Source organism: Drosophila albomicans, chromosome 3 (assembly GCF_009650485.2).
Source record: "Drosophila albomicans strain 15112-1751.03 chromosome 3, ASM965048v2, whole genome shotgun sequence".
Lineage (NCBI taxonomy): Eukaryota > Metazoa > Arthropoda > Insecta > Diptera > Drosophilidae > Drosophila > Drosophila albomicans.
In genome coordinates, this window is record NC_047629.2 from 25,280,443 (window position 1) to 25,304,148 (window position 23,706).

At 42.4% G+C, this 23,706-nt stretch overlaps 3 protein-coding genes across 3 annotated transcripts in view; 2 read left to right on the forward strand and 1 right to left on the reverse strand.

Annotated features, from left to right (window-relative positions):
* The window catches only part of LOC117570621 (serine-rich adhesin for platelets), a 178,044-nt gene that overhangs the window by 34,826 nt on the left and 119,512 nt on the right, over positions 1-23,706 (reverse strand). The window lies entirely within an intron of this gene.
* On the forward strand, positions 752-17,787 carry LOC117567281 (hemocytin). The gene is made up of 27 exons (XM_034247148.2): positions 752-1,051; positions 2,008-2,097; positions 2,220-2,321; positions 2,384-2,431; positions 2,495-2,890; positions 2,953-3,080; positions 3,137-3,232; positions 3,322-3,519; positions 3,573-3,739; positions 3,797-3,954; positions 4,187-4,341; positions 4,408-5,010; positions 5,073-6,194; positions 6,315-7,208; positions 7,358-7,906; positions 8,651-9,967; positions 10,286-10,355; positions 10,412-10,661; positions 10,721-11,459; positions 12,157-12,642; positions 12,704-13,210; positions 13,273-13,756; positions 14,227-16,010; positions 16,375-16,590; positions 16,659-17,114; positions 17,180-17,436; positions 17,508-17,787. Exons 1-27 carry the CDS (start codon positions 945-947, stop codon positions 17,643-17,645), a joined length of 11,517 nt encoding a protein of 3,838 aa, XP_034103039.1. The 5' UTR covers positions 752-944; the 3' UTR covers positions 17,646-17,787.
* LOC117570009 (AT-rich binding protein-like) overlaps positions 18,358-23,706 on the forward strand; it is a 108,667-nt gene continuing 103,318 nt past the window's right edge. The window contains exon 1 of the mRNA XM_052004379.1: positions 18,358-18,420. The gene's annotated coding sequence lies outside the window, so the exon portion shown is untranslated. The remainder of the gene's footprint in view (positions 18,421-23,706) is intronic.

Sequence of the window (23,706 nt, forward strand, 5' to 3'; positions counted from 1 at the left end):
TAATGTTTCTAAATATTAAAAGCACACTGATATTATAATTTCCTGTGATAAATACAATTGGCGCTACAATTGCTGCATCTCAGTTTATTCTTTAATTTAAACATTTTTAGGTGTGCTTTTTTAAAAGAAAGCGGGAAATTTGTATACTGCTGCAGGTGTTGCCCATTGCTCTGCTTATTTATGGGCAGCACTGATTTACGTGTTATCGGCAGAAATCGATAAGCAGCGTTGTTGTTGATTAACATAGGCAACTGACACTAGTTGCCGTTACAGAATTACATTACGCGCTTCAAGTTGAATACTCATTGGAAAATTTCAAGTTCATTGTGAATCCCATATGCTCGTAGTATTTAATTCATTCATGCTTTTTCTTTAAAACTGATAAATGGTACTGCGACGTAAATACCATTATGTTAATCTTTATGTAATATTTTTAGTCACAGCCTTGGAACATTCTTTAGGTCAGTTTCATAATATCGTAGGGAGCGAGAAATATTATTATCGCACACAAGTTGCTAAATTGCACACACAGCATAAGATGCTGCTTAAACTTGGCACAATTAAACTCGATAAGACGGGTAAAAAGTGAATCTAAATCGAGCACATTTAACGTTGACTTTGGGAAGCACGAGAATTGCGATTAGAGTTTAATTTAGAGAAAAAAATATATAAATAAAATGGCGACTCGCGTTAGTAGAGGCCTATAAAAGCCACTGGCGATTCCCATCGCAATTAGTTGCGTTCGCGCGGTCGCCCCGACATTGTGAATATGTTTTAAAAGTGAAAAGTGATTTGTGTTCTGTGCAGTGAAAAGAGTTTTGAAGTGGATCAAAAGGATCCGTAGGACTACGGATTACCAGTGCTAGTTCTTTGTGCTCGAAAGGATAACGGATTACCAGTGATATATGAAGCTATTCCTCTAAGGATATTGTGCCAGCCATAAAATGGCATTTAAATTGATATACTGTTTGACTTGGCTCCTCATTTTCAGCCATGTGTTTGCCGAGGAAGGCGATATTGTGATGACGGACGACGAGGATCAGAGTTTAGAGTGAGATTCTGTTAATAATAAAAAGAAATAATTACTTACGTGTAGATTGGTTCAAATGTGTCAAAATGCAACTCTTTCTTGAATTACTAAATTCTTGGCAATTAACCAATTAGAAAAAACCAATTTCTGTTTTGAAGGATATTATTATCCTTACGCAAAGTCAAAATTTAATAACAACAAACATCTTAAATTCCATTTATATTTTACTTTAATTTTTTCCGCTGAACAAACGGGAAATTTTTCAACTTTTGATTCTTGTTTTAAAATGTCAGACTGATTTTAAAATAATATTTGAACTAAAAATTTTACAACTAAATAAACATAAGTGACTCTATAAATAAATGGATAGAAATGGTTTAAGTGGTATCTGGAGTTATGAAATTAGGATTTAATTGATGCAAGATTCTTCGAAAGTAACTAGATATATAAGAATATACATGAATAATAATATGATTAGGTTCTAATGTTCATAAAAACATTTGGAAACAATGATGAAAATTAGCAAAATCGATTTGATGTAATATTATATTTTTTTGAGATGTGATCAATACGTCCTTTTTCCAGGCAGATCCTTATTTCGAATTTGGTACTTAAACTAATGGAGACATTAAAGGATTAAATAAAAATTTGAAACCTACATAAAGGCTTAAAAATTGTTGAATATTTTAATATATGTGTTTTTCTTCATGTTTTCCTAAAATTTGTGGCCGTTATCTGGTAAAACTGCAAATGAAGTTCTATAATTCAAAAATATAATATCCATCATTCATAAAACTTATAAAATAATTCCTAGCATTCTTCGTTGAATATTAATTTATAAAACTGCTCTTAGTTTAAGCAATGCGATTTCCGCTTCAGTTTTGCTTTTCGTAACGTATTTTATAAGTTTTGCACTAATATTAACTTTTTCAACTAAAAAAATAATCTAACGCAAAGCTAAATTCGCAATTTTGTAGTCCCGTGGCTCAAACTGTACCGGAAGTTGACGATAAGGAACGCAACGAGCGCCATATAAAATTCCAATTCCATCAAGCGCCACCAGTGAGGTATGATTGCGCAATAAGCTGAAAGGAAACGAGCAGCGAGATAAACGTTTTGCGAATATGCTAAAAAGAAATTCAAATTAAATTATATAATTGTTATCACTATTGTACTTGAATTCCAACAGTGCGGCCTACAGCTACAGTTATAGTGATGGTGCCGCTCAAGGCAGAGCCGAAGGTTATGCGCCACATCCCGGCGGCTTCATAGGTGGTATCAAAGCATCAGGGTGAGCAAAATATTTCTCTTTTAAGCTGATAATTTATTAATGAAATTATACTAAAAATACAGCTCACAATTAATGACCAATGCACTTAGCTTGCTTGGCTACGGCAAGGGGTTAGTTTCGATATAAATAACATAATTAAATTTGCAAGCTTATATTATCGAGTATCTGTTTAGTGTCAAGGGCAACTTCTATGGCAATGCGGCACAACAGTTGCGCGCCTATGGCAAGTGCGCTGCTCTAACCTTGCCACAAAATGTTCTCTCCAAATGCGATGGTTCTGGTCGCTGTCAGGTGTTTTGCCCAGATGGTTACACCTTTACCCCGGACACAAAATTGCTGGATTTGTTTTGCAGCAACGATGGCTGGATAATACGCAACTCGGAGTTTACCAGAATTCCACCATGTCAGGCCACATGCCTGCCACCATGTGAGAATAATGGCATTTGCCTCGCAGCTGGCATCTGTCAATGCCCGGAGAACTTCTCGGGTCCTTTGTGCCAGCACAAGAAGTCAGTGTGTGCCGCCAAGCCGCCAGTGCCCAAGAATTCCAAGGTGTCCTGCAAGAACAAGTAAGTTATCAGCTAAGAATTACTGTTGCGTAATTTACTAATTGCCGTTTTTACCGCTGCAGCATTTGTCATGCGGAATGCATGCGTGGCTTTCAGTTTCCCGATAGCAGCAGCATCACCAACATTGAGTGTCGCAATGGCCAATGGATTCACACCAAGACGGGGCTGCCCAAGGTGCCCGATTGTGGACGTAAGTTAATTTTGTGTGTTAAAGGTATAGGCGTGTAGCTAATCTGTATTCCACAGCCACTTGCTCTCCGGCTTGTCAGAATGGCGGACAATGCATCAGCTTCAATGTCTGCCAGTGCTCTAAAGTGCATCGTGGTGCCTTCTGTCAATATAGTAGGTATCCGGGTTCATTATCCTTAAGGATAATTCATTCAGATCGTATTTAATTTTTTTATTATAATCATCATTAATAAATTTAACAGACATTGCCAGCTGTAATGTGACCAAGTCCAATTTTAATGGCAACTATAAGTGCGCCTACGACACGGAGGAGGCACGTTGCAGCTTCAGCTGCCCGGAAGTGCCCGGCTTAAAAGTGCAGGGACGCTTGGACATTGAGTACAAGTGTCGCTATCAACAGGGAGTCTACTTGCCGGCGCCAGCACCAAAGTGCATTTTCCGTAAGTTCCACGATAGTTATTAAGATATTCTATTTAACAAATGGAATCTGCAGCACCTGGATATTCAATTACATCGGGTCGTGTACAAGTTCAACAAATCCAGAGGGCAGGACAAAGATATCACGGAGCTTTTAGTGGTGAATATACCTCAGAAATTCGCAGTCAGCGAGAAATATTACTGGCCTTGTTGGCTAAATACAAAGATCTCGAGCGACGCAGCGTAAGTTTTTAAATTTAACTGAAACACAAAGTTCAAGCTGAGGTTTCTCCATTACAGGAATGGTGGTCATCAGAGGAGACGGTGTCGATGGCCGGAAGCTATTCCTTGTACATGAGTAGCGAGTTGGATGTAGTTATTGACAAGTCGCCAAGACCGGCACTCTGCACAACTTGGGGCGGCATCAACATGAAAACATTTGATGGTTTGGTTTTCAAGTAAGTTACTTAAAGCGGGCAGTATCGATAACTGCTCAAATGATAAGGACATTCTCGATGATAGCAGTACTAGAATTTCGATAGCAACAATAATTTCGATAACTAGTAATTAATATGGCAGTTAATTATCGATCTCAAGAGGCACAATTAACTTGATTCGAAACATATTATTGTTTACTGCTTAAATTATTCCAATTTAATATAATTAACTTTTATTTTATATTATTTAAAGAGCTCCATTATCCTGTTCACATACTCTGACAACGGATAAGGTGTCTGGCACCTTTGATATCACACTCAAGGCCTGTCCCTATGGCTCTGGTTATGGCTGCGCGCACACTCTGAAGATTCTCTGGCAATCGGTGCTTTATACATTGGAGAACTTGAGTAAGCTAGTGGCTAGCATTAGTTGATAGTGTTTAATTAAATGTACTTTCTTATTGTCGCTTATAGATGGCACTATGCGTCTATCGACGCCCAGCAAACAACTCCCAATTCCAGTGCAAGTGATGGGTATGAAGGTGATGCCAGTGGCGCAGCATGTGCAAATTGATCTAGAGTCGATTGGCATGAAATTGGACTGGGATCATCATCAGTATGTCGCTGTGCACGCCGGTCCGCCCATGTGGGGCAAAGTGGGTGGTCTGTGTGGCTCCCTCGATGGCGATTACAGCAACGATTTGATGTCGAAAACGGGCAAAAAGCTCGAGACCGTCAAGGCATTCGCCGACGCTTGGCGTGTGGACGACAGCAGTGAGATGTGCCGCGTGGAGAATAGTGCCGAGCTGGAATTTGGCATGGAATCATGCGAACAGAGTAAATTACAAAAGGCTGTTGGCATCTGTGAGCGTCTGTTGGCCAATGAGAAGCTCGGCGATTGCATCAAGCCATTCAATTATGATGCACTCATCCGCACCTGCATCGCTGACTATTGCAATTGTCCCAATCGTGAGCATCCCGAGAGCTGCAATTGTGATGCCATTGCCATGCTGGCCAAGGAGTGCATGTTCAAAGGCGTACAACTGGAGCATGGCTGGCGCAATCTGGAAATATGCCGTGAGTTTAAATGGAGCGATTCAGCGACTTTAATTCTAAGCCACTTAATATTTCCCCTTCAGCAATAAGCTGTGGATTTGGTCGTGTTTATCGCGCTTGCGGACCGGATGTGGAGCCCACCTGTGAATCCGATTTGTCGTCCGTTGTGCCCACCAAAGGCAAGTGCAATGAGGGCTGCTTCTGTCCCGAGGGCACAGTACAGTACAAGGATGCTTGCATCACCCGTGAGCTGTGTCCCTGCACACTGCGTGGACGCGAATTCAAACCGGAGGCACCAATCAAGAAGAACTGCAACACTTGCACCTGCAAGAATGGCCAATGGAAGTGCACGGATGACAAGTGTGGTGCACGTTGTGGCGCCATTGGTGATCCACATTATCAGACCTTTGATGGCAAACGCTATGACTTTATGGGCAAGTGTTCTTATTATCTACTCAAGACTGGGAACATGTCTGTGGAGGCGGAAAATGTGGCCTGCTCTGGCGCAATGTCGGAAGCTCTTAGCTATGCTGCTCCCGATGATCCTTCGTGCACCAAGTCGATCACCGTACGCTTCACGTTGCGCGATGGCACGCCATCTACCATCAAACTGGATCAGGGATTGACCACGCTGATCAATGGCAAGGCCATTGCCAAGCTGCCTAAAATGCTGGGCGTCGGCGAGGTGTTGATTCGTCGCGCCAGTTCCACATTTTTGACCGTCGAGTTTGCTGGCGGCATTCGCATCTGGTGGGATGGCGTGTCGCGGGTCTATGTCGATGCACCTGCCAGTTGGCGTGGACAGACACAAGGCTTGTGTGGTACTTTCAACTCTAATACACAGGATGATTTCCTCACACCCGAAGGGGATGTGGAGACTGCTGTGGAAGCCTTCGCTAATAAGTGGCGCACGAAAGACACTTGTCAGTTCAAGGCGGAGACCCATCAGGGTCCGCATCCTTGCACGCTGAATCCGGAGAAGAAGGCAATAGCTGAGAAGCATTGCGATTGGATCTTACAAGATATTTTCCAGGAATGCCATTTTATGGTGGAGCCCGAGCAGTTCTATGAGGATTGTCTCTACGATACGTGTGCCTGCAAAGATGACGTTGCCAAGTGTTTCTGCCCCATTCTCTCATCCTATGGCACCGAGTGCATGCGCCAGGGTGTGAAGACTGGGTGGCGCATGTCTGTCAAGGAGTGCGGTGAGTAATTCTTATTTTTGAGATTATAAATGTCAGGTATTCCTATTATAGCTGCTTATGTTATGTTTATTTATATTATATTCTCTAATAATTAACAATCTGCATTATATTGCTCTACAGCTCCCAAGTGCCCCATGGGTCAAGTGTTTGACGAATGCGGCGATGGCTGCGCTTTGACCTGTGATGATTTGCCGGGCAAGAATAGTTGCAACCGCGAATGCGTTGAGGGCTGTCGCTGTCCACATGGCGAGTACATCAACGAGGATGGCGTCTGTGTGCCTAAGCACAAATGCCACTGCAACTTTGATGGCATGAGCTTCCGCCCAGGTTATAAGGAAGTGCGTCCTGGCGAGAAATTCCTTGACCTTTGCACGTGTACCGATGGTGTTTGGGATTGCCAAGATGCAGACCCTGGGGATGATGTCAAGTATCCGCCTTCGTCTGAGCTGCGCAGCAAATGCTCCAAACAATCCTTTGCCGAGTTCACCAAGTGTGCACCCAAGGAACCAAAGACCTGCAAGAACATGGACAAATACGTAGCCGATTCTACAGAATGTCTGCCGGGCTGCGTGTGCATGGAAGGCTACGTCTATGATACATCCCGTCAGGCTTGTGTGTTGCCTACAAACTGCTCATGTCATCATGCGGGCAAGAGCTACGACGATGGCGAGAAGATCAAGGAGGATTGCAATTCGTGTGTTTGTCAATCGGGCAATTGGAAGTGCTCTGAACATGGCTGTGAATCCACCTGCAGCGTCTGGGGTGATTCACACTTTACCACCTATGATGGACAAGACTTTGACTTCCAGGGCGCCTGCGATTATGTGCTCTCCAAGGGTGTCTTTGACAATGGCGATGGCTTCAGCATTACTATTCAGAATGTTTTGTGCGGCACATTGGGCGTCACTTGCTCCAAGTCCTTGGAAATCACTTTGAGTGGCCGTGTGCAGGAATCTCTTTTGCTTAGTGCTGATGCGGCCTACAGCGTTGATCCCAACAAGTCGGCAATCAAAAGTGAGTAAAATGTTTGGACAATATTAACAAGTATCTTTTAATTTACTGAAATATCAATGCCCTTATAATTGAGTGGCAAGGCAGTTATTCCCTTATCGGGTTTTAATCCAATGAAGATTCATTCTAACTGATATCTTTTTCCCCTGCAGAATTGCGAGACAGTGTGAACTCTAAGGGACATAACTCTTTCCACATCTATAAAGCCGGTGTGTTTGTAGTGGTTGAAGTGATTCCCCTCAAACTGCAAGTCAAATGGGACGAGGGCACTCGAGTCTATGTCAAATTGGGCAACGAATGGCGCAACAAAGTTAGCGGTCTATGTGGCAACTACAATGGTAACGGCCTGGATGACATGCAGACACCTTCGTTGGGTCTGGAAACTAGTGCAATGCTATTTGGTCATGCCTGGAAACTGCAGCCACATTGCGCTGCTCCTGTGGCTCCCATCGATGCCTGTCGCCAGCATCCGGAACGCGAGACGTGGGCACAACTTAAGTGCGGCGCCTTGAAATCTGAACTCTTTGCCCCCTGCCATAGTGAAGTACCTCTGGAGCGTTACCTCAAGCGTTGCATCTTCGATACATGCGCCTGCGATCAAGGTGGTGACTGTGAATGTCTCTGCACTGCGGTGGCCGCCTATGCCGATGCTTGCGCCCAGAAGGGCATCAACATACGCTGGCGCTCTCAGCATTTCTGCCGTAAGTCAATACATTAATAATTCTGAGTGCTGACTAACTAACTGAGTGACTAACCAAACTATGTGCCATTAAGAATTTGGTGGCTGCAAATTTCGCTTAGCATAATTGGTAAGTCTTTAATATCCCTAATTATATGAGCTGACTAACTGACTTACTGAGCGTCGCATAAAGGATAAGAGAAGAAGGCTGAGATTATTACATTGCTTAGTTCTTAAGCTGTCATTATAAAGTATAAAGGCTTCTTATAATATTACTACTGGAAGTGAGTAAAATATGGAGTTCAAGGTGGTACAGAACAGCGGGAAGAACTTATGAATCTAAAACGTATAAAATTAGATTGATATATCTCAAATTATTTGGGATAACTCTAAGAACTTTTAATGCACCGCCTAAATGGTATGTAACATAAGTGCTAGTAGGCTGAGAGTGGTACTCACATTAGCTATTAAGTCATCCTTTTCGAAATACTTACAAATTTTTTAACTTACTAATCAATGCGCCACCTAAAAGGTATTAACTAGAAGGTTAATATTTGTACGCATTTTTGCTTTTAATTTTCATAGAATACCAAAGGCAAATTCCAACTCTAAAGTTGATACTAAGAGCAGATAAAACTATAGACTGTCCTTGTTAATTGTATTTTTATTTAAAATGTATAAAATGAAATTAAATTGTACATTAATTAATTGTACATTCCCGCAATATGATTAGCATTATTAAAAAATAATAATTATTATTTTACAGCCATGCAATGCGATCCCCACTGCTCCGACTACAAATCCTGCACACCCGCCTGTGCTGTGGAGACCTGTGACAATTTCCTTGACCAGGGCATCACGGAGCGCATGTGCAACCGCGAGAACTGCATTGAGGGCTGCTTCATCAAACCCTGCGAGGATGGCTATATCTATTTGAACGATACCTACAGGGAGTGTGTGCCCAAGGCGGAATGCAAGCCTGTGTGTATGGTAAAGGACGATAAAACCTACTACGAGGGTGACATTATGTTCCAGGATGATTGCGCCACATGCCGCTGCTCGAAACGCAAGGAAATCTGCAGCGGCGTCAAGTGTGATGCGCCTGTCACAGCAGTCACACCAGCTCCCTACGTGGAGGGCACCACAGCGCCACCGCAGGGCACTCAGGATCAAGTTAAATGCGGACGCGGCTGGACACGTTGGCATGACAAGGATGCAGACGCCTCGCAGAAAAGCGTTCGCCTCAACGATGAAGAGAAGCTGCCGCGTTACGATCGCATGGAGAGCGTCTATGGCACTTGCCTCAAGAAGTACATGACCAAGGTGGAGTGTCGTGTGAAGGAAACGCATGAGCCGCCCGAGCAAATGGATGAGAATGTGGTGTGCAATCTGGTGGATGGCTTGCGCTGCATTGGCAAGTGCCATGACTACGAGCTACGTGCCTTCTGCCAGTGTCAAGAGGAGCCCGAAGTGACAACTGTCAAACCCATTGAGAAGCCACAAATTGGTGCCAGCTGCGATGTCGGTGTACTGGAATACAAAGAATATCCGGGTGATTGTCACAAGTTCCTGCATTGCCAACCCAAGGGCGTGGAGGGTGGCTGGATCTATGTGGAGAAGACTTGCGGCGAGTTCATGATGTTCAATCCCACCATGTTCAATTGCGATCACATTGCCATTGTCCAGGAGCTAATACCGAGCTGTGGCAAACCGAAACAGGAGCCCGACATCGATGCCAAGCAGTGTTTGGAGGGCAAAGTGTGGTCTGAGTGTGCCAATCAGTGTGAACACACTTGTCACTACTATGGCAGCATTCTGCGCAAACGCGGACTCTGCAAACCCGGCGAACATTGCAAACCAGGATGTGTGGACAAACTGCGTCCCGATTGCCCCAAGTTGGGCAAATATTGGCGCGATGAGGATACTTGTGTGCATGCCGATGAGTGTCCTTGCTTGGACAAAGCAGAGCAGTATGTGCAACCGCATAAACCTGTAGTCGGTGAGCTGGAGATTTGCCAGTGCATCGACAACGCATTCACCTGTGTGCCCAACAAACCTGTTGCAACGCCAACTACAACGCCAGGTGAGTAGACTATGTATTCCCTATAAGCAATAGCGATTATGTATTATATATGGAACACTACACATGGTCTCTGATCTTCAGTTAAAGCTTACAATTTTATTACGTAGGAATATGTAAAGAAAAATTTACCTTAATGCTTTCTGAAATATTACAAATTATTAGAAAAATTACGAAATAATAGTAAAAATCAATTTGACCGTTTCTGTTTAAACAAATGAAATAATAAATTTTAAAGACAGAAATTACATAACATTATTGATAATGATCAATTTACAATTGTTGAAGATTTATGGAAATAAATACTTTGATCTCTTACAGTGCCCTTCGTGCCCATTGTGCCCATTATTCCAGTGACACTAACGCCGCCAATGCACTGTGCTCCAGAGCGGTAAATTATTGTCTCGTGGATGACTTGCGTTTACTGATTAAATATTCATTTTGCAGTCTTATTCCCTTCATTGAGAACGGTCCACACTCGCTGCCTGATCTCGTGTTCAATGCCAGCTCTCAACTGGCGCCCGAGCATGCGCCTTACAAAGCCCGTTTGAGAAAGCAACCGGGAGGCGGCAGCTGGTCACCACAGATCAACGATCAAATGCAGTATTTAGAGCTGAACTTGGGACGCAAGGAGCCCATCTACGGCGTCATCATGGCTGGCAGTCCTGAGTTCAACAATTACGTGACGCTCTTCAAGGTTTGCATCTAAACAAATAATTGATTGATATATATTTAATAGATTTATACATAATTTAGATTCTGCACAGTCACGATGGCATTTCTTATGACTATCTGGTGGATGAGACGGAGAAGCCTCAAATGTTCAATGGTCCACTTGACTCGCGTGAGCCCGTTCAGTCGCTCTTCAAGATACCGATCGAGGCCAGTTCGTTGCGTATTTATCCACTGAAGTGGCATGGATCCATCGCCATGCGTGTGGAGCTGTTGATTTGTGGTGAGTTGCCAGTTGAGCTGACACCTGTCACGCTATTCACGAGCACCGAGCATCCGCCGATTCAATTTGAGCTGGAGTGCATCGATGAGATGGGAGTGGACAAGGGAGAGTTGCACGAGCAACAATTGCAGGCGAGCAGCTTGTGGCAGCTGCCACAGGAGACGGGAAAACCACGACTGCTTGATCTGATAAAGCTATCGACACCAGCTGCTTGGCGTCCACTGGCCAATACACCCAATGAGTTCATTGAATTCGATTTCCTCGAGCCACGCAATATATCCGGTTTTGTGACAAAGGGTGGACCAGATGGTTGGGTCACTGGGTACAAGGTGCTCTTCTCCAAGAATAAGCCCACTTGGAACACTGTGCTGGCGCCCAATGGACAGCCACGCGTCTTTGAGGCCAATGTGGACGAGCATTCACCGCGCACGCATCACTTCAAGAAGCCCATATTGACGCAGTACCTCAAACTGGTACCAGCGAAATGGGAACGCAACATCAACATGCGCATTGAGCCGCTGGGTTGTTTTAAACCTTATCGTAAGTACTGCGTATACTTGATATAAAAATGGGATCGCACAACTTAAGATATGCGTATACTTGATATTAAGACGAGGGAAGTAGGATATCAGAACATAAACAGAATATCTATGGAACAGGCAGATCAGAGACTTTTAAAATTATCTATATTTTCAAATATATTAATATTTTAGGTATTTAGTGTCGTGTCAGTCCGGCCGTCCATCTGAAAATGTTTGAGACTGAAAACAGTTCTATAAAAATACTCGCGTAAGTTCTACATTATAAGAAATGTTTAAGAATTTTGCGAATTTTTCGTTAGCATTAAATAATAAAAGCAGAAATATCAACATTTAGCAAATGCTGACTGCAACATAGTTTACATAATTTTAATGAAATCTTAGAACAATCTTCTATTCTAACTATCTTGAATTGTGAATTTAAATTAGTAAGAAAAGCCTCATAATTTATTATTTTTTTTAATTTAAAATTTTAGTCGTTTTAAGAATTTTAAAATTAAAAATCTTCATCTCAATGAGTATATTTATTTTGGTTATATCGAAGACGAACTTTAACGTCAGTCAAGAAACAACTGCACATTTGTATATACCTTGATGACATTAAAAATGCCGAAGGATTATTTTAAAGTAGAGAAAACTCGTTTGTAGCTTTTTTACTTGGTCGCAGCAATGAATATATTTCTCAATTTGCCTTTCAGCTGTTATCAAGGAGGAGATTCGCGAGGCGGAACTCGAGCCAACCAAGTGCAATATTTGCGAGGGCATCACGAACAGCGCAACGGACAAAAAGTGTCCCTGCAACGATCAGCTCTATTGGGATGGCAACACGTGTGTGCAGCGTAATTTGTGTCCGTGCGTGGAGAACTACGTTAGCTATCCAATTGGCAGCAAGTTCGAGAATGCTGCTTGCGAGGAATGCGTCTGTGTTTTGGGTGGTCGCAAAAACTGCAAACCGAAGAAGTGTCCGCCATGCGAGGCACGACATCTGCGTCCAGTGATAACCAGCGATTGTTTCTGCAAGTGCGAGCCGTGTCCCAAGCAGCAGCGTGTGTGTCCTTCGAGTGGTGATTGCATACCCGAAGTGCTCTGGTGCAATGGTGTGCAGGATTGTGCCGATGATGAGGATGCCAGTTGTCGGGATTCCTTCACCGTTGAGCCGGACATTAAACGCCAAAAGAATGAGAGTAAGGCTCACTTTAAACAATGTTTATTTATTAATTAACACCTTTCTGTTTATTTTTATAGCCACTGTTATTACGTGTCCAGCGCCAGTTTGTCCGCCACAGATGAAAATCAAAATCATTGAGAAGAAGGCACGCAAAATGTCGAAAATCTTTACGTTCCACAAACAAGTGTCCATCGTAGACGATGGCGTCAGCATCACGAAAACCAAATTCGTTTCATCCGATGAGCAAATCTTGGCCATGCCAAGCAGCAAACTCGACTATCAGGAGGAGGAAGAATGCAGCGAATTCACTTGCGTGCCCATTGCCATCAAGGAGGTGAACAAAAACGAAACGCTCACCTGTGTGGAGCCCAAGTGCCCAGAGAAATACGATGTCGAACTGGACATGAGCAATGCCAAGGCGGGCGAGTGCCTTCGCTACACTTGCGTGCTGCGGCCCAACAAAGATGATGTGTGCGAGATTAGTGGCAAGAGTTTCACCACCTTTGATGGCACTCTCTTCAAGTACAGTCCCTGCAGTCACATTCTTGCCCGCGATATTCACAACGGCAGCTGGACCATTTCCGGTTCGTCTATTATAATTCCTTCCAAGCTTTTGGTTTTTTAATAATTCTCATTTCATTTGCAGTGCATCAACAGTGCACGGATGAGACGCGTAAAGTGTGCCACAAAGTAGTGACCATCACAGATCTACAAGCTGGCAATGAACTGATTTTGTTGCCACAGCTGAAGCTCAAGTTTAATGGCTTCCAGTTTACCGTGGAACAGCTCATCAATTCACCCATTTGCAAGGCTTCGTTTGTGGTTTCCCAGCCGGGCAAGACGCTGCTCGCCGTGTCCACCAAGTACGGCTTCTGGGTGCAGTTGGATGACATTGGCATTCTCAAGGTGGGCATCTCCTCCAAGTTCATACGCGCTGTGGATGGTTTGTGTGGTTACTACAATGGTAATCCGCGTGATGACAAACGCACGCCTGATGGTCAAGTGCTGGCCAATACGGATAAGTTTGGCAACAGCTGGTACGACAAGCGGATTCCCTTGGATCAGTGCGGAGATCAGAAGTGCACCAGGCAACTGCAAGCGAAGGCGCTGCAATTGTGCAACATTATCAAGTAGGTATCGAAGGAGATGAAATGTAAATACTTTCGAGTTTCGATCTCATTAAGTAAACATTGGTTAGAATAGCCAGATAAGTGGAAAAATGGCGTATACCTGATCATACAACAAAAATCTACATAACATGTTTGTATTAGTAGCTGAAAAAATATAATTAATATGAAAAAAATTAGAAGGTATATTGCTAAAATATGTTAATAAAACTGTTGTAGCTTATGTACGATTCAAAGTTGTTTAGCAGTGGATTCTCAAGTATGTTTTTCCCAGTATAAATATTTGTCAATTATTACATCAATAATCGTTTAAAATCGTCTTGCATTTTTACATTTTATTTCAACTTTTTATTTAAAGAAAATATTTCAATTTTTATTTTGTCTTAGCAGTTCTTTTACTTTTCTTTTTGCCTAAATGTGATTAGTACTTTGCTCACAAATAATTTATACTATTTAATTTATCTATTCCACAGTCATCCCACGTTTGCCAAGTGCCACAAGGCGGTCAACTACAAACAGTTCTCTAACAATTACTGCCTCGAGGCAGCTTGCGACTGTCTGCTGGCCAACAATGGCGATGCCTCGGCCTGCAAGTGCAACATACTCGAGAGCTTCGTCAAGAAGTGTCTCAGCGTGAACCCATTGGCACAACTAACAACCTGGCGAGCAGTGCATCAATGTGAGATCAGTTGCCCGGCGCCTTTGGTGCACTCTGATTGCTATAAGCGACGCTGCGAACCGTCGTGCGACAATTTGCATGGCGATGATTGTCCTGTTCTACCCGATGTCTGTTTCCCCGGCTGCTATTGTCCCGAGGGCACGGTGCGTAAGGGTGCCCAGTGTGTTCCCATCACTGAGTGCAAGGATTGTGTGTGCAAGTCGCTGGGCAACTCAAAGCAACTGACTTACGATCGCAAGAGTTTCAGCTTCCATGGCAATTGCACTTATCTGTTATCAAGGGATGTGGTGCTGCCCGGCGTGCACACGTTCCAGGTGTACGTGAGCATGGATGACTGCAAGAAACTAGGCCAAGAAAGTGCCATTGATGGCGCCAGCTGTGCCAAGGCGCTGCATGTGCTCAACGGCGATCATGTGATACATGTGCAGCGAGTGCCAAATGGTGGCAAAGTGCTCCAAATTCTTGTCGATGGTTTCGAGGTAAAGACATCGCCGTATAAAGATAGCTGGATTACGTTGCATGGAGTCGAGGGTAAGGGTTTGGTGTTAGCACTGCCCGAACCACATGTGGAACTGTCCATTTCCTATAGTGATTTGAGCTTTACGCTGGAGGTGCCAAGCATCAAGTATGGCAGCAAAATGGAGGGATTGTGTGGCGATTGCAATGAGGATGCCAGTAATGATTTGAAACCAAATCCAGCCAAGCGCAAGCCAGGCATTGATGTCATTCAGAGCTGGCAGGCGGATGAACCCAAGCTGGGTCTCACCGATGCCCAGCAGTGTCTGAGCGAGGAGGTGCCCAAGGAGACCTGCGTTCCGCTGCCGCCCGAGAAGGATCCCTGTCTGCAGTTCTACAATAAGGAACTGTTCGGCCAGTGTGCGCTGGTGGTGAATCCCATTGCCTATGTGTCCGCTTGCCAGCAGGATATCTGCAAGCCGGGCAACACACAACACGGCCTTTGCGTGGCGTTGGCTGCCTATGCCAAGGAGTGCAACAAACAGGGCATCTGCACCAATTGGCGGCGTCCACAGCTCTGTCCCTATGAGTGCCCTAGCGACATGGTTTACGAGCCCTGCGGCTGTGCTAAGAACTGTGATACCATCAAGGCGCTGTCCGAATACGATGCGGTCAATGTCAAGACTCAGTCGGTGTTCCACACGCTGAGCAGCGATGAGATGTGCCTGAGCTCGGAGCGATTCGAGGGCTGTTTCTGTCCCCCGGGACAGGTCATGGATTTGGGCAAGTGCATACCGGAGGCAGCGTGCACCAAATGCGATGATGGCGTTCATCTGCCGGGCGACAGTTGGCAGCCGGATAAGTGCACGGACTGTCAGTGCGATGCTAAGGGCAAGAGTTCCTGTGTGCAGAAGAAGTGCCAAGTGGAAGAGAACATCTGCGCAGAGGGCTACAAGCCACAGACCATAGTCAAGGACGATGAGTGCTGTCCCCGGTATCGCTGTGTGCCTGAGCCCAAGGAGTCGCAGAAGCTCTGTCTGGCACCACTGATGCCTGTATGTGGTCCCGGACAGTTCAAGAAGCAAAAGAACGACGTCAATGGCTGTCCACAGTATATTTGTGGTAAGTGTTAAAATTCGATATATATTTAATCAGAAATCTACGTTCTGAGCGAAGACTGCATAGAAATTAAAAACTATGTTAGGGATTGATTTATTACTTACTTACTGATTGACCAATAAATTGACTGGCTGAAGGACTGTTTGATTAATGGACTGACATAATTTACTGACTCAATCAAAGATATATATAGATGTATATGTATGTACATATATGTATACTGATTGAGTCACTAATACTACGTATTTATTCTATTCTATTCCAATGTCTTGGCACATAAATTGACGCGCTTAATTTGTTAACTAGCTATTAACTAATTAACGCGCTGTACAAAAGTTGAAAACTAAACAGTTTCTTCCCTATGTAGAATGCAAACCGAAGGATGAGTGCGAGCCCTTGCTGCCACCGCGTGAGCTTTTGCCGGGCGAGCAGCTCGTCAAGATTGAGGAGGGCTGTTGTCCCACCCAGAAGATTGTCTGCAATCCGGAACAGTGTCCGCCGGCGCCAGCCAATTGTGAGCAGCGTTTCTACGAGGTCTTTACGCAGCAGGACAACGGCGTCTGTTGTCCCACCCACAAATGCGGTATGTCTAGAGAGTTACGTTAACTATCAGCAATTGATAAATTAATAGAACTTAATTGTTAACCACAGTGCCACCAAAGCATTTATGCATTGTACAATACGAAGCGGATAAATCCACGAGCTTTACCAAGCAAATTGGTGACAAGTGGCTCCACGTCAAGGATGTGTGCAAGCAGGAACAGTGCTCTTATGGTCCCGATGGCAATGCGCAGGTGATTAGCATCCAGGAGACATGCAAGACGGATTGTGCGCCTGGCTATAGTTATAGGAATCTGGATAAGACCAAATGCTGTGGCGAATGTGTGCAGACTTCGTGTCTGTTCGAGCACAAACTCTATGATGTGAATGCACAGTGGAGTTCGCCAGATAATTGTACGCATTATATTTGCCTGCAAAAGGATAAACTGCTTATGGTCAGCTCATCGGTGGAAGTCTGTCCGGATGTTAGCCATTGTGCAGCTAGCTCGATTTATATAGACGGTTGCTGTAAGCTCTGCAAATCTGAGCCAATTGTCGAGGACAAATGTGAGTATACATATAATGGCTAACGGACAGTCAATAAAGATGTAATCTGAATATCCTTCTGGTAGCTACTTGTCTGCCCATATCGCGTGCCGAGTCGCAGACAAAGGAGCTGCTGAAGTTCACCCAACCTGGCCATGGTATTTGTGTTAACGCCGAGCCTATCAAAGGCTTTACGGACTGCGAAGGCGCCTGTAGCTCGGGCTCCAAATACAATCCGCTCACTGATGTGCATGAGAAGTTCTGCACCTGCTGCACCATCAAATCCTATCAATCGATCTCAGTGAAAATGCTTTGCGCCGATGGCCATACATTTATTCAGCGCGTAAGTTGTTTACTTTCACTATACCTTAATTATTTTGAAAATATTTATATATATCTGTATGTTAATTATAGCATGAGGTGCCGTCCAATTGTGGCTGTTCGCCTTGCAGCGAATTCTCCGAGAGCTTGATCGATATGCGAATGCACGTGCCACAGGATGAGCAAAGGCAAATGCCATTGCTTCAGCTATTCGGTCATAATCGCAACTAAACAGAACGGCTATATTAGTTTCTAAGCGATTAATGCAATTATTTAATAAAAGCTGAATATTTTAAAAATAAATATGCGGTACTTGAAGTTTTCAAAAATTCAAAACTGTTGCGGCATGAACAGTGCTGCCAATTTGGATTTTTTCCCGTCAAAACTGGCTTTTTTGAAGGCTAAATGCGGGAAAAATTTGTGAATTGCGGGAATTGTGAAAAGCGGGAGTTCTAGCTTTTTTTTTTAGAAATTCTGTTGGCTTTTCCCAACTTTTTTTTTGTGTTGTTAACACAAAAGTACAAAAAGTACAAAATATGGAAAAGAGGCAGCTTTACGATAGTCACTTATAAACAATCCAGAAAATGTGTTGGCGTATCGATTGTTTTCTCGAAATACGCTAATTTCATCACTCGCTTAGTGTTTCCATTTCAATATGATCAAGTGGGCCAAGAAGACATTTTTTCTCTTTTTTTTATACATTTGTTTTTAGCTTTTTTTTTGGATTTTTAAATAATTTTTTTGAGCTATTTTCTCCATTCATTCCGTCAAAAACAGCTTTTTTGCTGGTCAAAAGTTGGCAGCAGTGGGCATGAATTCGTTCGATATCGTATTTGAGCTGCAGCTTTGCATTCGAGTTCGATTAGTGTGGAGGTTGTCGATAGGTGATTGCTGGTGATGCTTCAATAATTCGATCAAAATATCAAACAAAGTTGTGTGACGTCGAGTAAATACACGTGCTTTTGTCAGAAGCAATAAAACAGTGCTAAAAACAGTAAAAATAAGGGTACGTATTATATTATATTTTGTAAAATTAGAGCGATATTGTTGAGTTACTTTTAGTAGCAATTTCCCGTGATCTCTAGCAATAAAAAGCAGAAAAGTAGCGCAAATTATGAACGTATGTATGTATGTATGTCTGTTTGTAAGTGTATTTTGGCATAGGGTGTACAATTTATGTTATAATGTATGATTGTCATGCCACATTCAACGAGTTCAGCTTAATTTTAAGTCAATTTATTGCAGCGCCTGCAGCAGCAACGCCAATATTTGTTCATAGCACGCAATAAGCCTCTTGCAAGAAGGCGTTTCTTTTATACCCAATGTCCAATATGAGAAACATGTGGGCAGGCGAAGACTTCGCATAAGATAGCTCACAGGGTATCACACATACATATGTACATGCATATGTAGCGTGTAGTTGTCGTCTCTTTCTTTTGCGAGTGCATTATGTTTCTCGCTTCTTCAAGAAAGCTTCGGGCAGCCATTAAAAAATGTGGCACCTTTTGATAATGCAGTTGACGTTGTCGCTGTTGTCGGGGCCGCTTTATGAAAACTTTGCGGCTTTTATACTCACGACTTAACTCGACTGCATTTGCATTTCAATAATTAATTGTTATTGTTGCATGGCACATTGTGTTTGTTGTCACAGGAACACACACACACATGCATACTCAAGACAAGGCAAGGCCATAAAAATGCGTAGCAGAAACTACGTAAGCAGATACGACATACGTAAGCACGTGTGCATTGTATGGACACACACAACCACATAAACATATACATATGTATAAGCGTAATAACAAAGACGTTTACTTTCTGGGGCTGACATTAATTTATTTACTGCTACGCTTGGCAAATGGCACTCGCTGTGTATAACCTCTTCACCCTTTCGCTTTTGAAAAACCCTATTAGAAAACCGCAAGCAATGCGCGCTCTGCACTTTTGCACATTCATTGCATTTTATTTATTGTATGATTCAACAATTTACGTAAGTTAGGCGACGCGAATATGAAATTATCCCTTTTGTTGTGCGCGGCCAACGCGACTCGACGTTGTCCCCTCCAAAAGGAAGTTGACAATAAAAACACGTACACACGCCTATTATGGCAGCCTTAAAGCATTTTATTAATGCAATGCCAAAGTACCTGCTTGAGTTATTTTTCCGGACTGTTGGCAAGTTGCCGTTTACGTAGTATTTGTGCATACTTAATATGTCTTGAGTTTAGCTCCCATTTATGACTGCAAATTGTCTTTAAAAACCGCTACGGTTTATTTAATATATGGCATTGCCATCAATTAGTAACTATGTAGTTATTAAGCAAAGGGACAAGTTCTGTTTCTGATATCAACTAAAGTGTGTAGGCGTTTGGGGTGCAAGTATTGAGGAAATAGACAATTAGACAGTTGACTTTGCAATGAACTCAACACACATATGTATAGCCAGTTGAGTGCATATTAAAAACGTAATGGGGCAATTTGCTTCGAGTTTCGCTATATTTGAGTGTGTGGCATGTGTGCATATTGCCAAAACACTTTCTGGCTAAATGTAAAAGCTAAACAAAGTTGCGAAGGTCGCACAACTTTTGCTCTGCATTTTGCGATAAGAAGCTGTTTGCACTACTGTGTGCATAAGATATCGATATCAGTGGATAATCGATAAGAGTACCGAGTACATTTGCAGTTTGAAGCTCTCGATAACTTTTGCATAAGATGTCGACAGCCGCGAATAATCGGTTAGTGTAACGAGTACATATTCTGCTTGAAGCTTTCGATAACCCTTGAGTTAAAATGTAAACAACCCAAATGGCTGACAGGTGTTACAATTTGAGTTAAAAACTCATAACATGCTGTGTGCTGAGTAGAGCGTACAATTCTGAATACGTATGCAAAAGTAATCTCAAGCAGGAAATGAGTAGTCAACTGGCTAACGGTTCATACATATGTATATGCGACTGGAAAAAAATCGAAGGGAAATATTAAAATATAATATAGAATACGTACAGATGCAAGGCACTCAGTCACACTTTTACACGCACACATATGCACACACACACACTGGAAAACACGTAACGTTTATTTTTGCCAAGTATCTGCTCAATCGATATGCAATTTTCCTAAATTTTCTACTTATTGCAGCAGATACTACAGACATATGCACTTACATATATATATGTATTTGTGAATGTGTATATACGGCCGCTTAAAAATCTAAAATGCAAAAATCGTTTATTTGCTCAAGAGCCGTTAAAATGTACAAAGTGCAGGGCCAATGGCGGAGAGTATGCTTTTGGCTTTAGCTTTGGGAAAATGGGTATCGAGAACAGGGATGGGAATGGAATCGGGAGTGATTCGTTCGGCCGCTGCAAAAAGTCAAACATGGCCATTTGTTGCAGGTTTCAATTTCAGTTGATTGCATACATAGAGAGGAGCAACTAACTTGCTACCTTCAATGCCATTGACGAAGAAATTGTTGTAGATATTTGGACGTGCAGTCGAGCGCAAAAAAGCAACATAGACAGCGACGACAGACGGAACGGCCTGTGCCTCCCAGAGACATATGTATAACGAACTCGTACACACACACGGTGCAGCACATGTAGTAAGACATACAAAAATTATAAGGATATACGCTACGTGCAGTCAATAAATAAAACAGTTCGGTGTAGTCCTTGCAGAAGCAGTTGCAAGTAACACACACAGAAGTCTTTGGCTCAAACCATACGACGGCAACACGTTCGATTTAATACAAATGCGCTTAGGTGTAGGTAGGTTGGCAGGCAGGAAGGGAGAGAGGGGAAAAGAGCAGGCTGCTGCTGCTGCTGGGTGGGATTTATGCCAAGCGACGTTTTAAGTCTTCGTCGCCGGCAACAGCAACAGCTGCTGATGCTTCCAACTGATGCTTTTGCTGCTGTTGCTGCTGCCACAGCTGCGCTTACGAATGCGTTGCATGAAGTCATCATTGCATTTGCCTGGTTAGCAATTTGTAATAATTTTCGTATTTCCTGCTTGCCATGGTTATCTAATTTTCTATGCTAAAATAAATATATGCTTTGCATTTGATATTTTTATCCAGAAATGTCAACATCTCGAGCTTTCTAAGCTCATACGAATTAAAAGAAATTTAATACAAAAATTTTGTTACTCCAAAATTGGTTTCGCAAATTCATATTTAAATTACATTTATGATCTACACAAAATTGCCCCATAATTCGAATTCCTTTTGAGATATGATTTTGAACTGATTGCCCTAACCTGGTCTCTGACCTGGTATTATGGCCAATTTTCGACAAATTCAATTAATTTGGATTACACAAAAAACCTTTAGCATATTTGCGAGGATGCATTGTACAAGTATTTTGTCTTTTTGCCAGCGTCTGCTTGGACTTTTGTGGCTAGGAGTCTATAAATTTTCGAATGCAAACATTCCAATGCCAAGAGTACGCAAGTTGATAACCAAAAACTCATTGCATACTTTAAGGCGCACCTTTTGCCCAGAACCAATGCAAAATTGCCAACGATTCGAACAATGCTGACTACGAAGTACAACGGCCTGTTAACTGCTGCTGCTGTTGCTGCTGCTGCTTCTGGCTGCTATTTTTGAACTCAAGACAACTAGCACACACGCACACACACACACTCATAGAGAGAAAGGAGGAAAGGGGGCCACATTAAGTTTGGCATTAAATTCAAAATACGTGGAAAATGCGTATGGGAAATGCAACAGCTGCATATTGTTTGATAAATAAATACGAAAAACACACACACATACGCATCTGCACATATGTATGTACTTGCAAAAATATAGAATGGCAAACACACACACACGCATTCGAATATAAAGTGCACATTTCGTTTGCTACATTGCTATTACCCAACGCAATGATTTTTCGGCACAAGCTGTTGTCACTGATATATGCGATGTGTGTGCGAGGGAGACAAAGAGTGTGACTGTTATCTCTTACCTTTTTTGTCCGCCTTTAACATTTAAAGCTACATTCGCATTTTGGGGAAGTGCGACGATGCGGCTGATTAGAGAGAAAAGGATGCACAATTTATGGCAACTGTCTGCAAAAGATAATTTAACTAACAAACTCTTACGCGCACACACACATACACATACAAATACAGACACGCACACGCACACAATGGCCACAAATTGTTACGACAGTGATAAATAAATGTTAACAATGTGCAAATTGTTTAAATTTGCCGCAGCAACAACAGCAAACGGCAAAACAGCAACACAGCAACAGCAAAGGCAACAACAATGCGAGAAGTGTTTGTAACAAATGAAAATGCACATTTACAACCACAATTACAATTGCATTATCACACACGCATACTCACACACACACGCACACACTGACACTTGCCTGCCAGCATGCGGCTTTTGTAATACGCACACACACAAACACACATGCACAGACACACTTTCTCTCACACACACACACACACACATGGGGGAAAAAGTTGCACGTTAAGTTTTACAGGCGGCTTTTTCTCATTGTTGTTGCTGGCGCTGCGAGAATTATTATTATGGTTCTTATTGTTGTTGTTGTTGCAGTTGTTGTTTGCTTGCGTTGTTATAGTTGTTGCTCTGTTGCTTTAGTTGTTGGTATTATTGCTGTTGCTGCTTGTGGGTTGTTAGTTTTGTAGCTGCAAATGCGAAATAACCAAAAACTTTGTCTGGCAATTTGCTTTAAGCAGTTATTGTATTAAATATTTAAAGTACTTTCATGAAATAAAGTTAAGACTTGCTAAATTACTAACAAATAAATGGATTAACGATAACTTTGCATGCTGCATATCAATCAGCTTGTCAACAAGAATTTTCATAGAGATATTTTAAAATCATCTTGTTGGTGTTGGGAGGGAATGTTTCATTTAATATGAGCAACGAAATTTGTTTAAAGCGTGGAGACAACTAACTTCATAGAGTTTCATGGTCTACGAAAGAAGTAAAACTAAAGTTTCATTAAAGCTTTTAGGAAACTCAACTATTAATTTGTTATTTACAAATTTCTGTGTCTATAATTCAATTCTTTGAAATATTTTACAGAGTACAAATATTTATCATCACTAGTTTGCAATTGTTTGAAACGAATAATTACTTTCACAAAAAGACCACAATTTCCACACCTTTTAGCATTCATTTAAAATTCAATTACTCAGTTTAAATTGTCAACCCTAAACTAATCAGGACTTAACTTAACCTTTAATTATGCATAATTTTCATCGCATTTAATTCGTTCTCTTTTCCTTAAGCAGCTGGATTTGTTCTTTTTGTGGT

Excerpts from the sequence above, each read along its gene's own strand:
- LOC117567281 (XM_034247148.2), top strand. The coding sequence starts at position 945 with ATGGCATTTAAATTGATATACTGTTTGACTTGGCTCCTCATTTTCAGC. Across the intron at positions 2,432-2,494 it reads TTGCTTGGCTACGGCAAGGG|TGTCAAGGGCAACTTCTATG; the intron begins GTTAGTTTCGAT and ends GTATCTGTTTAG. Across the intron at positions 9,968-10,285 it reads AACGCCAACTACAACGCCAG|TGCCCTTCGTGCCCATTGTG; the intron begins GTGAGTAGACTA and ends GATCTCTTACAG.